The 18718-nt window shown below is 38.4% G+C and overlaps 1 protein-coding gene across 1 annotated transcript in view; it reads left to right on the forward strand.

Annotated features, from left to right (window-relative positions):
* Positions 1-18718, forward strand: part of cubn (cubilin (intrinsic factor-cobalamin receptor)) — an 82756-nt gene that overhangs the window by 44269 nt on the left and 19769 nt on the right. The window contains exons 32-51 of the mRNA XM_063483247.1: positions 130-283; positions 520-636; positions 751-864; positions 1408-1536; positions 1678-1810; positions 3242-3447; positions 3876-4057; positions 4243-4435; positions 6246-6443; positions 7542-7688; positions 8420-8610; positions 9649-9817; positions 10882-11056; positions 11392-11570; positions 12009-12218; positions 14301-14441; positions 15532-15716; positions 15977-16148; positions 17555-17758; positions 18557-18706. Coding sequence (XP_063339317.1) covers positions 130-283; positions 520-636; positions 751-864; positions 1408-1536; positions 1678-1810; positions 3242-3447; positions 3876-4057; positions 4243-4435; positions 6246-6443; positions 7542-7688; positions 8420-8610; positions 9649-9817; positions 10882-11056; positions 11392-11570; positions 12009-12218; positions 14301-14441; positions 15532-15716; positions 15977-16148; positions 17555-17758; positions 18557-18706 — 3349 coding nt within the window. The remainder of the gene's footprint in view (positions 1-129; positions 284-519; positions 637-750; positions 865-1407; positions 1537-1677; positions 1811-3241; positions 3448-3875; positions 4058-4242; positions 4436-6245; positions 6444-7541; positions 7689-8419; positions 8611-9648; positions 9818-10881; positions 11057-11391; positions 11571-12008; positions 12219-14300; positions 14442-15531; positions 15717-15976; positions 16149-17554; positions 17759-18556; positions 18707-18718) is intronic.

Here is an 18718-nt window from a genome sequence, read left to right on the forward strand (position 1 = left end):
TCAATAAGAAGGTGTTTTCTGTGCTCAAAGTTTATGAAAATAGATGCATGAAAAGTGATTTGTTTGTTCATTTATTATGTGCCAACACAACCACAGTTTTACTGAAAACATATGCTTGTCCATTTGTAGATCCATGATGGTCCAACCTCATCTTCTCCTCTGCTTGGTCGTGTGTGTGGTTCCAGTGTTCCTCCCTTCACTTCCACCCAGAACACAATTTATGTTCGCTTTAGGTCAGACTCCAGTGGCAGCCACCGTGGGTTCAGCGCTCGCTTCTCTGAGGGTCAGTCTTCTTTAACCTCTTTGCACTTGAACACTGATATAATTTGTCTGCTGTAATGGGTTTGTCCACTCATGCCTCTGTCCCTGCTACATCAGAGAAGACTGCTTCAGTTTTCAGTTCGGTTTTCCTCCTTTTTAGCTGCTGGACTAAAACCTATCTGCTGCAAACAGCTTGATCTCCATGTTCTGGTTGCCAAAGCCAGAGTGCAGGTGACAATGTACTTTTGTTTTCAACAGCTTGTGGTGCAACGATTGTAACAGATGATAATGGTGGGGCCATTGCATCACCAAGGTATCCAGCACAATACCCACCTAATCAGAACTGTAGTTGGATCATTAGAGCACAGGAACCATGTGAGTTGCTTTAGTTAAAGAAGACTAGAAAACTTCATTCTTTTTTATATTTCATATAGAAAACCTGAGATGCAAACTGTTCCAATAACCACTGACTTGTCTTTTTGTGCCCAGTAAACCACGTGACCCTTTCATTCACTGACTTTGACTTAGAGATGATCTTCGCCAATTGTTCTCATGATTTCTTGGAGCTCTTAGACGGAGACAATTACAATTCACCTACTATAGGTAGTTATTCACTATATGTGTCTTTGCTTGTCTGTTTTGGTAAGAGTTAGATTTAGAAGGGTGGTGCTTGCCCAAGCCTAACCTTTCTAATCATAAGAGAAGAGATGTGCTGAATCCTGAAAACAATATCTTATTGAGTATCATACCACAGTGCCTTTTTATCAGTCCAGTTTCCACATAAGGTTGGTGTCGTTCTGTGACAATGCCTTATACACCCGGTTTATCACTCCATTCTTGTCATATTCTTGTAATGTAATATGTTGCATTTAATTGCACTGGCTCAAATACAATCTTTATTTAATTTCAACAATGAATGGCATTCCACCAGGAGCAGTGCAAATTAGCAGTAGAAAAATGAGCAGACCCAATAAGGGAGCAAATAGTCTACCACCCAAAATAATACCACATAAGTACAGGTTTTATGGATGTGTTCTCTCTGGAAAAATTATGACAATTCAGATCAATGATAGCCAAGTGAAAAAAAGTAACATTTTTGAAATTAAGTTTATGTTAAAATTACAACTTAATGTTGTCTTTTGTTAGGGCGCTACTGTGGATCTGAAATACCTCACCCAGTGACATCCTTCAGCAACTCTTTGGTAGTCAAATTCATCTCTGACCAGTCCTACTCCAGAAAGGGTTTCAGAGCTACCTACTCGGGCTCCACTTCTAGTAAGTCATACTGGGTCACACTGCTTATATCCACACACAATAAGAAATGATCAAAACCAATTAAAAATCATGTTACTATCATGCATACACACTCTTACAGACAAGATATCCAAGTTTTTTCTTTTTATTTCCTTTACTCAGGTTGTGGAGGAGATCTTGTGATGGAAACTGGTGCATTTAACAGTCCTAACTATCCAGATGCTTATCCACCTAATGTGGAATGTGTGTGGACCATCCGCAGTTCACCAGGAAACCGCATCCAGCTCTCGTTTATGTTAGTCAATTTAAGCATGATTTTTTTGACTTTGGAAAAATCTATCAGAGTTAGCTTGTAAATAAGTTCCTATCAGCAGTATTCCACAGACAGGCATTACTAGTTGACTGCCTATCAGTGGGAGTGGCTTTAGGGGGTCATCTACTAATCAGAGGGTTGGTGGTTCAATCTCTGGCTTCTCTAGTCTGCATGAGTAAAGAGGAATACCAAGTTGCTATCTGATGTGTTAATGAGTATAAATGTGTGTGAATGTAAGATAGGAAGCACTTATGCCTGATTTATACTTCTGGCTTACGGACTTATGGTTATGTTGTAAGTTACAACATAGTTTTTCAGCTGAATCATAATAGAGTCATTAGGTATAGAAAAAGGTGCTTGTATGAATGGATGAATGTTGTATAACATCTTCCAGTAGAGTAGAAAAGCAATGTATAAAGACCTTATCATTTACCATGAAAGGTTTGACTATAACATTTTAGATAGTAGTTAGAACATATTTTTTTAAGGACCATCTGCTAAAAGGAGCACAAATTAGTGTCTCAAAAATTAACACACCCAACCATTTATGTCCTAACAAAAATAATAAGAATAACTAAAGGCTTTACAAGTGTGTCTCTCTGAAAACACTGTGGCACTTAAGATAAATGAGGAAGTTAGAAGAATCAGTATCATATGGGGTTAAACTTGCCTGTTAGAAAAAGCTTAACTGTGTGAGGTCCTGAGGATTGAGACTCGGGTGGAGAGCTGATTAAGTAATACAATCTGTTACAAACTATTACAAAATACCTTTATTAATATAAATAGCTCTAATGTATAAATATCCTGATATATTACGCAAAACTGAAATATAAAATAAATCTGAAATTGAGGTGCCCTTCTTATCATACTGACAGTTATGTTCTCTGAGAGGATGTGCAGATAAGGGTGTACAACAAAATGCAGTGTATCCTTTAAGATAGGGAAATTGTAAAGAGATAGTCACAACCATTCTCTGTGTGGATTTTCTGTGTGGTTCAGTGGTGCATTTGGGTAATCTCAGTCTCTCACTCTGACGGGCCAGCACATTATGGAGTGGGTGGGAGGTATTGTCCAGCAATGTCCTTATATTAGACAACATCTGGCTATCTGTAACCACCTTCAGAGAGTGCATCTCCATTTCCACAATGCTGGCCTTAAGGATGGTGATGTTATATGTATGATTCAGCAGAATAATTTAAACTTCCCACTGTGCTAAAATAGCCTTAGAAACAAATGACAACTGATACACTCTGCTACTTAAACAAATAGCACTACACCTCTTCTTAGGTGTGTGTTACATGAACTAAAGTTAGATAATTCACTCTTGTACCTCTGTTAATTTATGACTTTTCTATACACACAGGAACCTATATTAGTAAATATGACAAACAATCTTATTGTGTTTTGTTTTAGTACATTTCAGCTCCAAGGAGACACTGATTGTCAAAATGACTACCTGGAAATCAGAGAAGGCAACGCCACTGGGCCTCTAGTCGATCGCTTCTGTGGAAACTCGCTTCCTTCCAACTACACCTCTGTCATTGCTCATATCATGTGGGTCAAGTTCGTCTCAGACGCTTCAGTTAGCGGAGCAGGATTCAGAGCCATCTTCTCACACTGTGAGTGTCTGTGTATGAGAGAGTTAACCAGCCATCTTCTATATCGTTATTTTTCTCAGGTTCTCAAATTTTTCTCCTGAGGTCAGTACTAGGGATGGATAAGGGTATTACTGGTCTGTGATCCTAAATATGTTTGTCACGAAAAGAATAAAACCAGCATATTATTTTTAATAAGATATTTGAGATTATGCTTTTTATACCTCGAGTTTTAGTGAAGAGACTGTGTAGAGATGGAACGTTATATATACAGTTTCAACCTTCTTTACATGTGGGTTGTAGTCATTACCTCATTGTAGGTAAGGTGTGTTGTGCATCAAAGAAAGTCAGTGTCAGTTCAGCCAGCTATTTACACTGAGTTATGTTCTGTGTAACCAATAAAAAAGGATATAATGAGAAATGTTTCTTTTTTCTGTGTCACTGCTCCACAGTGTATGGTGTTGAGGTGACTGGGGAATCTGGTCAGATAGCATCCCCACTGTATCCCAGGACATACCCCAATAACGCTGACTACCACTGGACTATAACTGTAGATGGAGACAGCTACATCCAGATCCGCTTCTTGGACATGGACATCGAGGATCTTTATGACTGCTACTATGACCACCTGAAAGTAAGATTGTGAATGCTCAGAGACTGCAATCTACAAACAATATCAGTCACATTTTTATAATATTGTGCCAAGTGTCTGGAAATACATTGTGTAGTTTTAACGCACATGAAAGTCAGGTGCGTCCCCACGGCACCACCGACCACGCCTCACCACAGCTTCTATTCTCAATCCTTGTGTCTCTGCAGATATTTGATGGTCCCAGTATTCATTACTACCCTATTGGGACATTCTGTGGTTTGAATCTGCCCCCTCCTGTAAGAAGTCTGGGAAGCACTGTCACTCTGCAGTTCAAGTCAGATGCAGTGTTGGGAGGAAAAGGTTTCCTTTTAGAATGGACTGCTATTCAGAACTCTGGACCACCACCCACCATCACACCAGGTGAGAAACAGTAGTTTCTCAGCAGCCCTGTTACAGAAACCCATGCATGACCCATATGCAGACTCATAGCTGGGAGGAAACAAAAACCTAACCTTTACTGTGGCTGAAGTAGAATATCTGAGAATACTGCAGGGAAACACACTAGGCAAACAAATTAAATACAGAGAATGCCAATGGCATTTTTTATTTATATAGCATTTTTTAGTTATTTATTTATTTGTGCTTAATTATTTGCGCTTATTTATTGAACTGAAAGGCAATGTAGTGACTTGTCTGTGAAGGTTCTCAGTCATCCAGGTCATCCTAGTCTAAGGAGCTTGGAAAGAAAAGCATCTGGACTTCTTTAAGTTGTTTGAAGATCCGAGAAGCTTCTTCTAGGGTCATATGGTGGAGCGTGCCAGATTTGAGCCCTGTGGGAGTATCCCCTCAAGAGGGACAATGGACCCCCTAATGAGCCTCTACCTAATCACACCAGCCAAGGTGTGAAGATGGGTGTAGGTCACAATCAGCCAAGGTTTCGGGTGAGCTCATTGTGAAAGCTCACCCCACCCTATCATGTGATTTCCTGAGGTGAAATGGCCCAGGGTGTGAGTGGGCTTTAAGGCGTCTGGAAGGGCTCTCAAAACTAGATTATAGATCCCTTCCCAGATGCCTTAATGTTATTTTTGACAAGTTTGCTTTTTTCCTGTGGGACACTCCCACAGGCTCAAATCTGGGACTCTCCACCATTTGACCCTAGAACTGAAGAAGCTTCTCAGATGAGAGGTGAAACGTCTTCAAGCAACTTAAAGAAGTCCAGATGCTTTTCTTTCCAAATGTAGTGACTTCAGTATTGGGTAAGATGTTCACATTTCTGTGTACATGTAAAGACCCGGACTGCTGCTATCAGACTCTAAGTCAGTTGAGGAAATGTATTTTTTTAGTGGTAGAAAGCAGTCCTGGTGACCTTATTAATATGATTTTCAAAAATGAAATCACTGTCCAAAATCATACCCAGGTCTCTGACTTATGCCGGGCTCACACTGTGCGATTTTTGGCCCATTTTGAGCCGATTTTTGAGTGGTGCGACCTTTTTGGCGATCGGCCCGATTTTGGCCTTCATCGTGCGTCGTGCATCGTGTAGTATACGTGGGGTAACGAGAGGCGATTAACACCTCACGACCAGCTCCCGATCATCAATCGCTTGGTCGTGAGGATTTCAAACCTGTTTGAAATCCTCGCGACCGTCGTGAGGGTGTCACCGCAGCTTCTCGCACTGCGCACGCGCAAACACAAATGTCAGCGAAAAAGACGGCGCAGCACGGGAGTGCAGCGTGTGATCTGGACACATCCGATGGAGGCACAACTTGTAGAACTATGGCAAGCTCACCCGAGCCTTTTCGATGTGGCCTCACAAAATTATCAGGACCACAACAACCGTGAAAATAGTTGGATTTACATTGCTGCTCAATCACAGCTGCCTGATCAATGTTTTTCATTAGCAATTTAGCAAAGTTGATGGTGGTGGTGTGCGTGTCTATGTGAGTGAAAGACAGAGAGGGAGAGGGAGCGACAGATTTTCTGTTATAACCTTCATTTTATGGACGCACAGTGTGAGCACTCAGGTCGCATCAGAGCATCGGGCCGTATAGTGTGAGACCCTGCATCGTGACCTGTGAACTTCTAACCCCTGCGAGTCAATCGTACAGTTTGAGCAGGAGCTGAATCGCGCGACTGAAAAAATCGCACAGTGTGAGCCTGGCATTACTCACTGTGTTTCCGAAATGTTAACTACAACCTTCATCTTGTTGTTTTTCTGTATGTGTGCCAGGTGCATGCGGTGGAATACTAATGACAGGAGAGACTCCTGGCTTCCTCTATTCTCCTGGCTGGCCAGAAAACTACCCTCCTAATCAGGAGTGTACCTGGTTAATACGTTCTCCAGACTCAACTGTAGAGCTTACTATCTTGTCTTTAGACATAGAGGACAGCCATACCTGCTACTTTGATAGCGTTGTTGTCAGAGATGGTAAGTAATTAAAGCCAACATTAAGGAATAATAGTGCTGATGGATTTTTAAGGTCATTCCATTTCAACTGATGAAATGACCATTTGTGTTTTCCCTGCTTTTAAAGATATTAAAAACAGTTTTCTTTGAAATTCAATGTGACATTCCCCCACCCCAAAAATGACATAATCTAACACCTTCAAGTTGACGTTTATAGAAAGATTTGGTGTCTGATAGTAACATATCCAAAACTTGTGATGGCACCTGCCTTGCTTTCCCAAAATGAATTGTTGAAAAATTCATGTTCTTGTTTAGAGGCAGACCACAGCCTCAGACTTAATATTCTAGTAAGAGGAAAACTGACAGCTTTTGTAATGGAGAGCTTAGATTCCACAATGTGTGTCTTATGCTTTAGGCTAAATTATGTATAAATGACATAAAGTGTTTAAAAAAAAATATTAAAGCACAAAAATGCATTCATGAAAATTTCAGCAAGTGATGCAACAGTAATGTTGTTATGTTATATTATGATATATATTATTCATTTTGTTTCATTTGTGGCAAATAACAGCATCTAATAACATACTGTGCAGTATTGTTATAGATCTCTTGATAATTCTCCCATCATTATTTATGTGTGGATTCTATATATCAAAACAGCAGCTTTCTAATTGAGAATTCTTTGCCTTGAGGAATGATCATTGTGAAATTTATGATGTCGTTGCAACATCCAACTTGAGATGCTTGTTTCATGAACTGCTAGAACTTCTCTGGACATTACCTTGATTGTGCAATTCAGTGCAACTATAAACATGATTGGCACAGAAATATTTTTATTTTCTGTGTGATGTCATACATGCCTGTATATACTGTCCAAATCTTGTGATTTGAAATCTGCATTTCACTTAAAAAACATAAAGTATTTGCATGGCAGTGCTTTCTTTTATATAAGGTAGTAAAAATTATTTTCTGCAGATGCTTATTTAAACCAGATAACATGAAAGACCCTAAAGTCAGTGCTCTGGACTTGTAGAGAGCATTTATATGTCCACCTGACTGTTGTCAGTTTGTTTGGCCTTCTGGACAGCTTAGAATGTCCTTTGTTTTGGTTATTCCCAGGTGCAACCAGTCAGTCCCCTGTGCTGGCCAATGTGTGTGGTCGGGATCATCCAGGATCTCTTCACTCAACAGGAGACTCCATGTATATCCATTTCTCCTCAGACGGCAGCATCAGTGGCCAAGGCTTTAATGCCTCCTACTCAAAAGGTGATACATTAGCAGTTAATTACTAAACTACGCGACATATAACCATAAGATCAAAACAAAACAAAACACTAAAACGCTGAAATACTACACCCTTCAGTCTTAAAAAGACATAAAAGCAAATTAGGTGGTAGTCCTTTTTTTAAAGAACGGAAACCACAGGGTGTTTTCAAACTTGATGAGAATCACAGTTCTCAGCTGTGACAGAAGAAAGAGGTCATTTACTTTCAACATAAAGTAAGTTGTAACAAGCTTTCAGTGTGCGGACCTACCATAACTGCTTGAAGCATTCTCTCCTGTATGTCCATGTGAACCCATTAAAACAGATGGGCTCCCATTTGTTTTTGGTCACACTTTTAGGTCAAACTACCGTAACCGTAACCTTCGAGTCTTTTCTATACATGTTTTTGATGGACCCCCAAAGTTCATATAAGGCATAAAAATAAGAAACAAATCCACACTTGTTGAACATAAGACAGTCCAAGAAGTCACATTATAATTATACTATATAATAATTATTGCTAACTCCCTTAACTTGAGAATTGTGTTTGGTAATCCAGATTTAACATCCATGTGATGTTCTGTGACACATTGTGGTGTTCTGGGCAGAAACACTTCCTCTCAGGTCATTTTTCATGATCAATATATTAACTGCCAGACACAAACTGCCACTACTCTACAACAATAATTATACTAGTAAGAGAAATTATATGTGTTACTTTTTCTTTTTGTAGGTTGTGGTGGACTCCTGCATGTTGACAGAGGTGTAATGAGCAGTCCCAATTACCCACAGAATTACCGGCCAGGTTTGGATTGCAGCTGGCACGTGATGGTGACACCTGGCTTTAGAATTTCTGTCACCTTCCAAACCCCCTTTCAGATCCAAGGCTATGGAACTGGATGCAGTACAGGGGATTACCTGGAGGTAAACATATGGATAGCAAAAGCTGCAAAAATTAAAATTTGAAAAAAAAAAAAAAATCCACATTGCTATAAGTGAGAAAATAGATTTTTGGCCCTGTGGATGCACATAGACTGACGTGATTACTGGCAATTAACAGCTGTTTAAAGCTGTTAAAGAATTAACATTTACAGGTGCTAGAAATCAGTGAAATTCACTGTGTGTTGTTCAGCTCGATTCAGTTTGATCCAGTCTCAGTCCAGTCTGGACAGTGTGCAGGGAATAGTTTGATCAAATGTACTGTCCACTTAAGTCACACCATGATGATGTCAAGTGAAACCAGCAACAGGCTTAGCTATATTTGACAAGTTTGTTTGTTTCTTTTTGCAAAAAAACAATTCTAAAAACAATGCAATGTGCAAAAATGTGAAACAATAGCATACAAGAAACAAATTTAAATTGAAGTAAATTATTAAAGTGAGCATCTCAACACGTTCTTAGAGTCACATAAAACCCCAAGAAAGTTGAAGGAAAATTTTATTTGTTGGAAAATTTTCCCATTTAGTTCATATTTGACGAAGCATGTTTTTGAACATCAGACAAGTAAGCATATGTAACGTCACATTATCAAAGTGAGGTTTACCCGATAGGGCAAAACGTCATATGTCAAAAGATGGTGGCTATGTTACTTCTTCTCTAATGTACTAACAGATAAATCATGTTAAGAGGAAATTTATATCCTTCCAAACTATTCTCAGTTTGGATTGCTGTGCACTGTCGAAATGGACCAACTGGATAGGACAGTAACTTTTTTATTAATGCGTTTGATTAATAAAAAAGTTTGCAGAAGAAACTGTGATACACTGTGGTGTTTTTTAAAAGCTGTGGTTAAGTTTATTCTATAAACCATACAGTGACAACAACAACAGTAGATGGGAGTACTAAGGTTCCTGAAAGTCTTTTTTTGTTGTTTCAGAGCCCTGGTTGGAATTCCTGAAGTCACTGATCTTTTGGTAAATTATTTCAATCATTATTCACAGTTATCTTTCCATTTCTCCACAGCTCAGGAATGGTCCAGATGGCTCTTCTCCATTACTTGGAGGACGGCTGTGTGGTTCAAGCGCCCCATCTGTCCTCCAGACAACTGACAACCACCTCTTTATTCACTTTGTGTCCGATGCCAGTAATGAGGCCTCCGGCTTTAAGCTGGTATTCGAAGCCCACAGTCAAGGTAGAATCTTCACTTCATCAATATCACAGGAAATGTTTCAGTGCAGAAAAGCGATCATTTCTAGACGTTTAGTCATGGTTGACAAGTTTCGAAATTGGAGTTGTGCTGTTGAAACATGGACTTGATGCCAACAGAACTCTAATTTAGGAACAATGTTTTGAGTTTTATGCTTACGAGAGGCAAAAGGAACTAAGTTGGCTTAAAGGGGGTGGGTGTAAAATAGCTTGCTCAGAAAGAAGATTAATTGGGGAGCTACGTTAATGCCCAGCATAAGACAAAGGTTATTTTGTAACTTTAAGTCATGCAAAGCTGCTGTAGTAAAGTCCAGGAGAAACTTTGGAGTTGGATATAAAAGTAATAGGTCCCTCTTTTTCAGTTTTCAGCCTGTTTCCAAAAATGTTTGCTCTGTAAAATATCAATAAAAACAAAATGTCATGGTTTAAAAGTCCGTATTTAATTAAAAGAAGAATAAATTAAATATTGAAAACTTTGGTTTTTGGTGAGTTAAAAATAACTTATACTTTTCTTTCTTTGGTTTCATACTAGTCATAATGTCATAAGGTTGTCTGTACTGTATGCAGGCCAGTTTAGCAAATGGACCCTTGTGCTATAAAGCTCTGCTGTTAGAATACAAATAGAATGAGGCTTATCATTGTCTTAGTATATTGCTCCAAAGTTTGCATATATTGTTTAAGCATTAATTTGGCATTATATCCATAATTATATCCATAATTTCCTAAATCTGTTTTTGATTTTGGTTTGTCAAACCACAGGACATTTTTGCCCTTTACCTCAGACTATCTTGAATAACCTAAACAGAAAAGATGTGTTTCTGGATCTTTGTATATTTTTGCATGGTAGAGTTTGCTTTTGCTGACTGTGTTCAAGCTGTGTCCATTGCAAATCTTTAACTTATTTTTGTTTGTTTTGTACAAATTTTCCTGGTATCCAAACCTTTTCTGAAGTAGGTTTAAAAAAAAACACAGAATATTATCTTTTAGAATTTACGTAGATGTTGGAAAACCTGTCACGTTTCTTACCTTGATCCTTCTATTTCTCCACAGGTTGTGGAGGTTTCATTGAGCTGAATGATAATGATCCTCCAGGGTACATTACTTCACCGAACTATCCACAGAATTACCCCCAGAACATTGACTGTATCTGGGTAATTACTGTGCCCAATGGGGAAGCTGTCCAGATTGACTTTGAGGATCAGTTCTACATTGAACCCACTTCCAGGTACACCTTTTTATTTTCTCTTCAGGTTGTTGTATTTATACCTTCTTATTACCACGTAAATATAGTAATTTTTGTCATTTTATTGTGTTTGATCCCAAGATTATTGGTAAATACATTTAAGCCTATCTATATTTTTACAAAAGAAACTAAACTAAAGAACAAACAAACATTACAATCTTACTAAATTGGTTGGTGGTGTTATTAGTGTTTGAAGAACACAATATGTAAACTCTATCTAGAAACTCTTTCACTTAGAAGAGTTGAAAACACTTTCACGTTTATTCGTGCCCCAAGTTTCAGGGCTTACAACATGTTTTTGTCCATTTATTCAACAGCTGTATGTACGACTACTTGGAGCTGCGTGATGGCTCAACATCCAACAATAACATCATTTCCCGTCTTTGTGGCAACACCCGACCATCTACTCAGCATTCGACAGGTTCCTCCATGTGGCTTAGGTTTCGTACTGACGCCAGCATCACGCACCAAGGATTCAAAGCAAAATACTCCATAGGTAAAGAATCATCATGATCATGTAGTCTGAAACTCATGACTGTGTCTGTTCTTCTCTCATTAATGTCTAGATTGGAAGTTGTAAACCAGTAAGCTGACGGTCTCACCATAAGACCGCCGTGGCAATTTTTTGATCAACTAGCAATATAATTGTCTTTATCTAGGTCTGGTTGTAAGGTGCCTTCAGAGGCAGCATTCTTGTGGCATACAGACGGAAAGTTATGGGAAATTGTGCCAGTATCAAAGCATTACTGGACCTAGCTGTTTGTTTATGTCTTAAAATACTGTATCCCATTTGAAATTCACATTAAAACATTGATTCGGATAATTATAGAGATGTAACCTTTGAGGTTTTGACTATGTAGCAGAGTGGTAATAGAAAACCACAATGACCTATTTCAAAGCCCTGTTCTGATTCTGTAACTCAAATTCCTCACAGCAACATGTGGAGGTACCTACATAGGTCAGAGGGGTGTGATCTACAGTCCAGGCTTCCCAGGCTCCAACTATCCTGATAGCTCCAGTTGTGAGTGGTACCTGGAGGGACCCACAGGACACTACCTCACTCTTAGCTATGGGAATTTCAGCTTGCAGAATACTGATGGATGCTCTGCTGACTATGTGGAGATCAGAGAGTACAACGCCTCAGGTAAAAACATAAGTAATAAAAAAAAACAAGATACGTTCTCTACACCATCACAATGTCTGTTGTGTTGAAATCTTTTCAATGTGTTACTGTCCGCAACTTTCTAAAACTGGACTTCCTTCTCAGTTCTTTTTCTTAAGTAAATGTATTTATCTGATTTGACTTTATAACCCAAATTATGAAAACGTTGGGATGCTGTGTAAAAAAACAAACAAACCCCTATATATATATAATTTAAAAACCTCATAAACCCATAAACCCTTGGAAAATAAAAACATATCAAATGTTTGAACTAAGGTGTTTGTTCCAGTAAAATATATATTATTTTACGAAAAGTACTAGCACAGTACTTCAATGGCAGTTTTTCATTCGAGAAACAAATAACTTCTGTTGTAAAAGCTCAGGGCCGTTGCAAACACTAAAAGTATTTTGTTATCTGCTGACTTTGAGAAAGTGATTCTTGCATTTACTTCATACAGGCTTGATTAATAGTCTTTATTTTGGAATCAGTCAGGCTCTGCTCTTTCATCTTCAGCTTGTTCAGAATGCTGAGGCCTGACTTGGCTCGTTTACACTGGGTTCCTGTACGTTATAGAATTAATTTTAAGACTTAAGAGCTTGTTTTTAAGTCTCTAAATGGATTAGCTCTTTCATACCGCTCTGCTCTTTTAACTAAAAATACTCCAAATAGAACTCTTAGGTCTGCTGATAAGTTGCTTCTGACTGAAACACAGAGTAGACTGGGCCTTTGCGATTGCTGCACCTAAACTTATATACAGTCTGCCTCTTCAAATTAGGACTTCTCCGACGCAATGCAACAAAATTTTGACCCCCCTAGCTTTAAATTGTGACAGAGTTTTGTTTTGTTCTTTTTGTGTGTGTTTGTTTTACTTTGAGCCTGCTTCTGCTGGAGGTTTCTTCCTGTTAAAAGGGAGTTTTTCCTTCCAACTGTCGCCAAAGTGCTTGCTCATAGGGGGTCATTTGATCGTTGGGTTCTTCTCTGTAGGTATTATTGTAGGGTCTACCTTACAATATAAAAAACATTGACTGTTGTTGTGATTTGGCACTGTATAAATAAAATTGAATTGGTTTGAACTTTGTACAGCACTTTGGTCAACCTGTGTAAATGCACTTATAAAGAAATTGATTGATTGATTGATTGTTTGGAAAAAGAGCATCTTAGAGAGGCCAGAAGTAAAGATGCACAGAAGTTCGCAAATCAGCAAAAAATCTGCACAGGTTCATGAACACTTGCAGAAATCTATTTCCTTTACAAATGCTCGTTAAAGCTCTGACATGCAAAATTGAAGCCATATATGAACATGATACAGAAATGTCACAGTTTTCTCTGGGCCAACGCTGCCTTAAAATGGACTGAGGAATAGTGTAAAACTGCTCTAGGGTTATGCAAATTAAAGTTTGATGGGGTTTTTGGGAAACATGGACTATGGATCCTCTGGACAAAAAGAAGGGCCATCTGGCTTGTTATCAGTTATCAGTTCAAACCCCACATTTCTGATAGTAAAGGGATACAGTAGTACCTATGGAATTGGCAGATTGTACATCTGGAAACGCGCCATCTATGCTAAAAGGTATATAAAAGTAGAATGGTATAGGCTCCCATCCAAATGATGCTTTTTTCAATGAAGGCCTTGCAGATTTCGGCAAGACAATGCTAACATGGATAATGCATACTGAATCTGTTACAACAGCTTTGTAGTGTAAGAAAGTAAAATGCGATAGCGGTCCTCTTCCAAAAGTACAGCAACCTTTTAAAGGGAGAGGGGATCCTACATAATGGTAAACATGGCCCCATCTCAATTCTTTTGAGAAGTTTTGCTCTCAGTTTGAAATTAGCTAATGTTTTTCTTAAATGGTACATTTTTGTCAGTTAAAATATTTGATGTGTTTTAAATATTCTATTGTGATTGTTCATAAGATTTGCAAATAATTGCATTCTGTCCCAATAGTCCCAACAGTTTTGAACTTAGGAAAGTAAATTACACACAACACATGTGTCTGTGTTTCATGTTGAGACAGTGGGGTGATCAAGATATTCCTGCATCCTTTCTAATGTTTGTTTAGGCCGCCTACTGGGCCGACATTGTGGCAATAACCTTCCTGCTCCCATGGAGACGTCTGACAGTTTTGCTTATGTCCGGTTTGTCAGTGACACCAGTGGAAATGCAGCTGGCTTCCGTCTGTTCTTTGAAGCAAGTGTTGAAGGTGGGTACATTTTGAAAAGTACAAGGAATAGTTGCTGGATGATCATTATGGTACGTCATATTTACACATGAAGTAAATCTTTGAGTAATATCACCACGATAGTCATAATTATCATAGAGACCTGTTTTTGTGGGTAACTATTGTTTCATTAGGTTCAGTTTTTTTCCTTTTCATTTTGAATGACTGCATGGATGAGAACCAAATTGTACAATAAAAAATTGACATACGTATATTAAAGCATTTGATAGAAAATGTTGTCAACATTATTAGAACTTGCTCTCATACTTTCATATTTGTGTATTTGACAGCTCTTCAGTGAGCAAAAGGTCATAAATAAGCCAGATATAGTCCTGCATATTAACAAACCATTACACTGTATGTTACAATATTATGGAGAAAACACAAAACATAAAGTTAATAAGTTATTTATATTCTATTTTTTTAATGACCTGTAAAAGAACAATAAATACAAATGTTTTTATCACACAGAGATGCTAAAGTCCAAGCTTTAGATCCTGTTCATCAATATGTAAGATCTGACATTTCTTTTCTTAAATTTCTGTTTCTGTTCTCAAGTAATAAAGTTCAGTGTATTATATAATAATATACTGATGAGAATAATCACTGCAATGTTTAATTTATCTTATTTGTAAAGTGTCAGTCATTCAAGAAAACAGCATTTTTTCATAATAAACCAAATAACAAAGTGATTCACATGAAGATGGAGATAAAACACCTTGACCTACAAACAGTGACATAAAGGGAACCTGGAAATTGCGACTTTGACCAAATGCAAAAAGAAAAACTGGATAACAGGAGATACAGGCTGGTTGATTATCTGCCTCGTTATAGTGCCTTTTGATTTTGTTTCCAAGCAACAAAAGGAGACAAAAAAGAATTAAGCCACTCTTCATTCTAGCGACCTCAAACTCAAAGCCAGTCTAACTCACTGGCAATGATGGGTTGTGGCGATATCTGATGAACACACAGGTTAAATGCTTAATTTAGTTTTTGGCTTACAGAAATACATGAAATTAATTTACAACATTATTTGTTATGCTGAATCTCTCTTTTTTTTCTTTTCCCACAGAATGTGGAGGTGAACTGAATGCTCCCTCAGGAACTATCTCCTCTCCCAATTACCCCAACTTGTATCCACACAGCCGAGTGTGTCGCTGGGAGCTGGTAGTGTCACCAGACCGCAGGGTTACCCTCACCATCAATGACCTGAGACTGGAAGGTTCTGATACATACTGCGTATTTGACTATGTTGATGTGAGTCCCTTTCTGCCAGTAGTCGTCATCCCTTTCGCTTGGCTCGAACCACAAATCAAATTAATTCCCCTTAAATGCTGTGGAATCTCTGATAGCCATCTAGAACCCTTGAAAAATGAAATTAAAAAAATCAAAATTTGCACAAAAGTTTATCTGTGTAATTCTTTTTGTGAAATTGAAAATACTGAAATATAGTTTATTACCTTTTTGATGAGCATGTAAGAAAAATCACATATCAAGCATAAATTTATGTCCTTCAGGTAATGAACGGATTGGCAGTCGATGCCCCTCACCTACAACGGTTCTGTGGTACAGTACCGGCTGGAACTCAGGTGCGATCCTCTGGCAACACCATGGCTGTTGAGTTCCGCACTGATGCGGCGGTGTCCAGTGGTGGATTCTTGGCTACGTATTCCTCTGATGAGCCTGCAGGTTAGATTCTCCTGCGTGCAAAACTAAAATATTATCTACAGAAAAATATAATTCACATTGCTTTAATCATAATAGCCATGCATTTTTATCCATGGCAGTTTCTTAAACACGTTAATGCAGGAAACCACATTTATACATGATTTTGTATTATTAATGCAGGGATGTAAGATATCAAAAACATCATTCTGTTATCAAAAAGTATTCTGCTGCAGTTTCATGTTGTATTTGTCTAAATCAGAGGTCTTGGTGTTTAGCAATTTTTAGATCCCCCCATGGCTTGTGCTCTGACCAGTATAAAGTGGTAGGTATAGAGAATATGATGACAGGTGTTAACACGTCTTCTTTCAAATGGTCCAATTTAATTTCTATTGGATGATAGTGCCAAAAATGACTTTCTATTAGCTGATAATGCTACCTGGCAGAGGGTTGTTTTAAAACATTCCTTTACCAAAAGAAGCAATGAATCACTATGAAAAGACATCGCTACACAAAAACTGTATTTTTTTTTTTTTGGCAAATTCTACATAATTTCTCAAAACAAGAATTAATTACTCTGCAGAAAAATCTTCCCTGTCAGTGTTATGTGGATTAAAATATTTAAAATATTTAAAACATTTCATACTCTATTGTATCATTACTATAGATACATGTTTGCAATGGCTCTCCTGTGACGATATTTCTGAAAAAAACTGGATTCCATCTTCTTATCTACATCACACATGTTGGGCAAGGTGGTTAGTAACAGAAAACTCTGTTATGATGATAACTGAAGCAGATCTATTTGTTAATGCTAGCTAGCTCTGTTTCCACACAAAGCACAGTTTGTATCTGATCTCAGGACAGGCTGTTTTGATCCAGCAGGTAAATCCAGGGAGCATGTGCACATGCGGTGGATCTGAGCAGAGAGAATAAGAGGCCCAACTGAAAAATGCAAGAAGCATAATCCACTATTAGGAAGCCTGAGCGACTGTAGATCTTAGCTAGTCAAATGACCTGCAATGAGAGTGAGGAAGGATGTGTTATGTCAGCTTGTGAGTAATGAGCCGCAAGTGGATAGGCCGGGAAACATAAAAGGAACCAGCAGGTAGTCACACCTCTTTAACCACAAAAAAGACTTTTGGAACCCAAAGAAAGATGAAAGTCATACAAGATTATTCCTTATTGGAGGATGATATTTTTGTAATTGCTGAAGAATCCAATTACTCTGTCCAATTACCTGTCCTGTCTGTACCTTAGTATTAATTATTAATAATTATTAATAGGTATCATTCCCAATCAGTAACAGGTCAGTCAGTTACTCTATATAGTCTCAACCACCTACACTTCATTGTGTTTTAATGAAGTGCTGTTCCGTATTGTGTTCTAACATTTACTCTAATCTGCTATTTTAATCTGTACTTTGCTAGAATGTGGCGGTATCCTGACTAACCCTGATGGTGGCAACTTCACTTCTCCTGGCTACCTGGTGTCCAACTACAGCAACAACATCAACTGTGAGTGGCTGATTCAGAACCCACAGCACATCAACTCCTCTATTGTGGTGTTGATAGAAGACTTGCACCTGGAGGACCATCAAACCTGTGAAGCAGACTATCTCCAGTTCCGCTTAGGTAAGTCCTAAGTAGGATACCAGACCAATATGACGTATAAATTATGTGTGCAATGAAGTCTATAGCTGCATTTTTATTTTAATTACATAAGCTTGGAGGCTTGAGCTTATTACAAGTTACCATAGGGCGTGAAGCAGGGTACACCTTGGACAGGTAACCTGTCTGACATATTGCTAGCACATAGAGACAGACAATCATTCACACTTAACCCCATTAATTGCATGTCTTCAAACTGTGGGAGGAAGCCAGAGTACACGGAGAAAACCCACGCAAACGTAGGGAGAACATGCAAGCTCCACACAGAAAGGCCCCGGTCAGACGGTGGAGTAGAACTCGCTACTTTCTAGCTGTGAGGTGCTAACAGTGCTAACCACCACACCACTGTGCTGCCGTTATTAAAAGAGTCAGTTTGGCAAATTGCTATAAGAAATAATCCAAGCCTTAGCAGACAGCTAGTTGGTTGTAACACAAATAGAATTTAGTAAGAGAGCATTTTTATTTCTGTATTTTTTAATTAACCATTATTGCCATTTGAAATAGATTAGGCCAGGCAAAATTGCCGGCACCACCTCAAAAGTAAAGTTTTTGTTTCTTTTGTGAATAAATTATGCAGCTGTGAGTTTCCAGGTTTCGTTATGATTTCAAAATAAATCTTTGCATTATGATATTATTATTATTATTGTAGCAGATAAAAAAAACCTAAAAACTCAATGTATCTGTGTTGTGTGTTCAAGAGTGGAAGAAAAAGTATATGAAATCTAGTCTAGTCCTTTCTAATCAATGTCTCACCTTTTGCAGGTGACTCAAATGGAGAGCTGCTGGGCAAGTTTTGTGGCCAGACAGCTCTTATACTTCCTATTGTGGTCTTTACCCCAGAACTCTGGGTCCATTTCCAGACAGACAACTCCAACGGAGACTTGGGTTTCAAGGCTAAGTACTTGTTTTCCGGTACGACTCACA

This window comes from Pelmatolapia mariae, linkage group LG9 (genome assembly GCF_036321145.2).
Source record: "Pelmatolapia mariae isolate MD_Pm_ZW linkage group LG9, Pm_UMD_F_2, whole genome shotgun sequence".
NCBI lineage: Eukaryota > Metazoa > Chordata > Actinopteri > Cichliformes > Cichlidae > Pelmatolapia > Pelmatolapia mariae.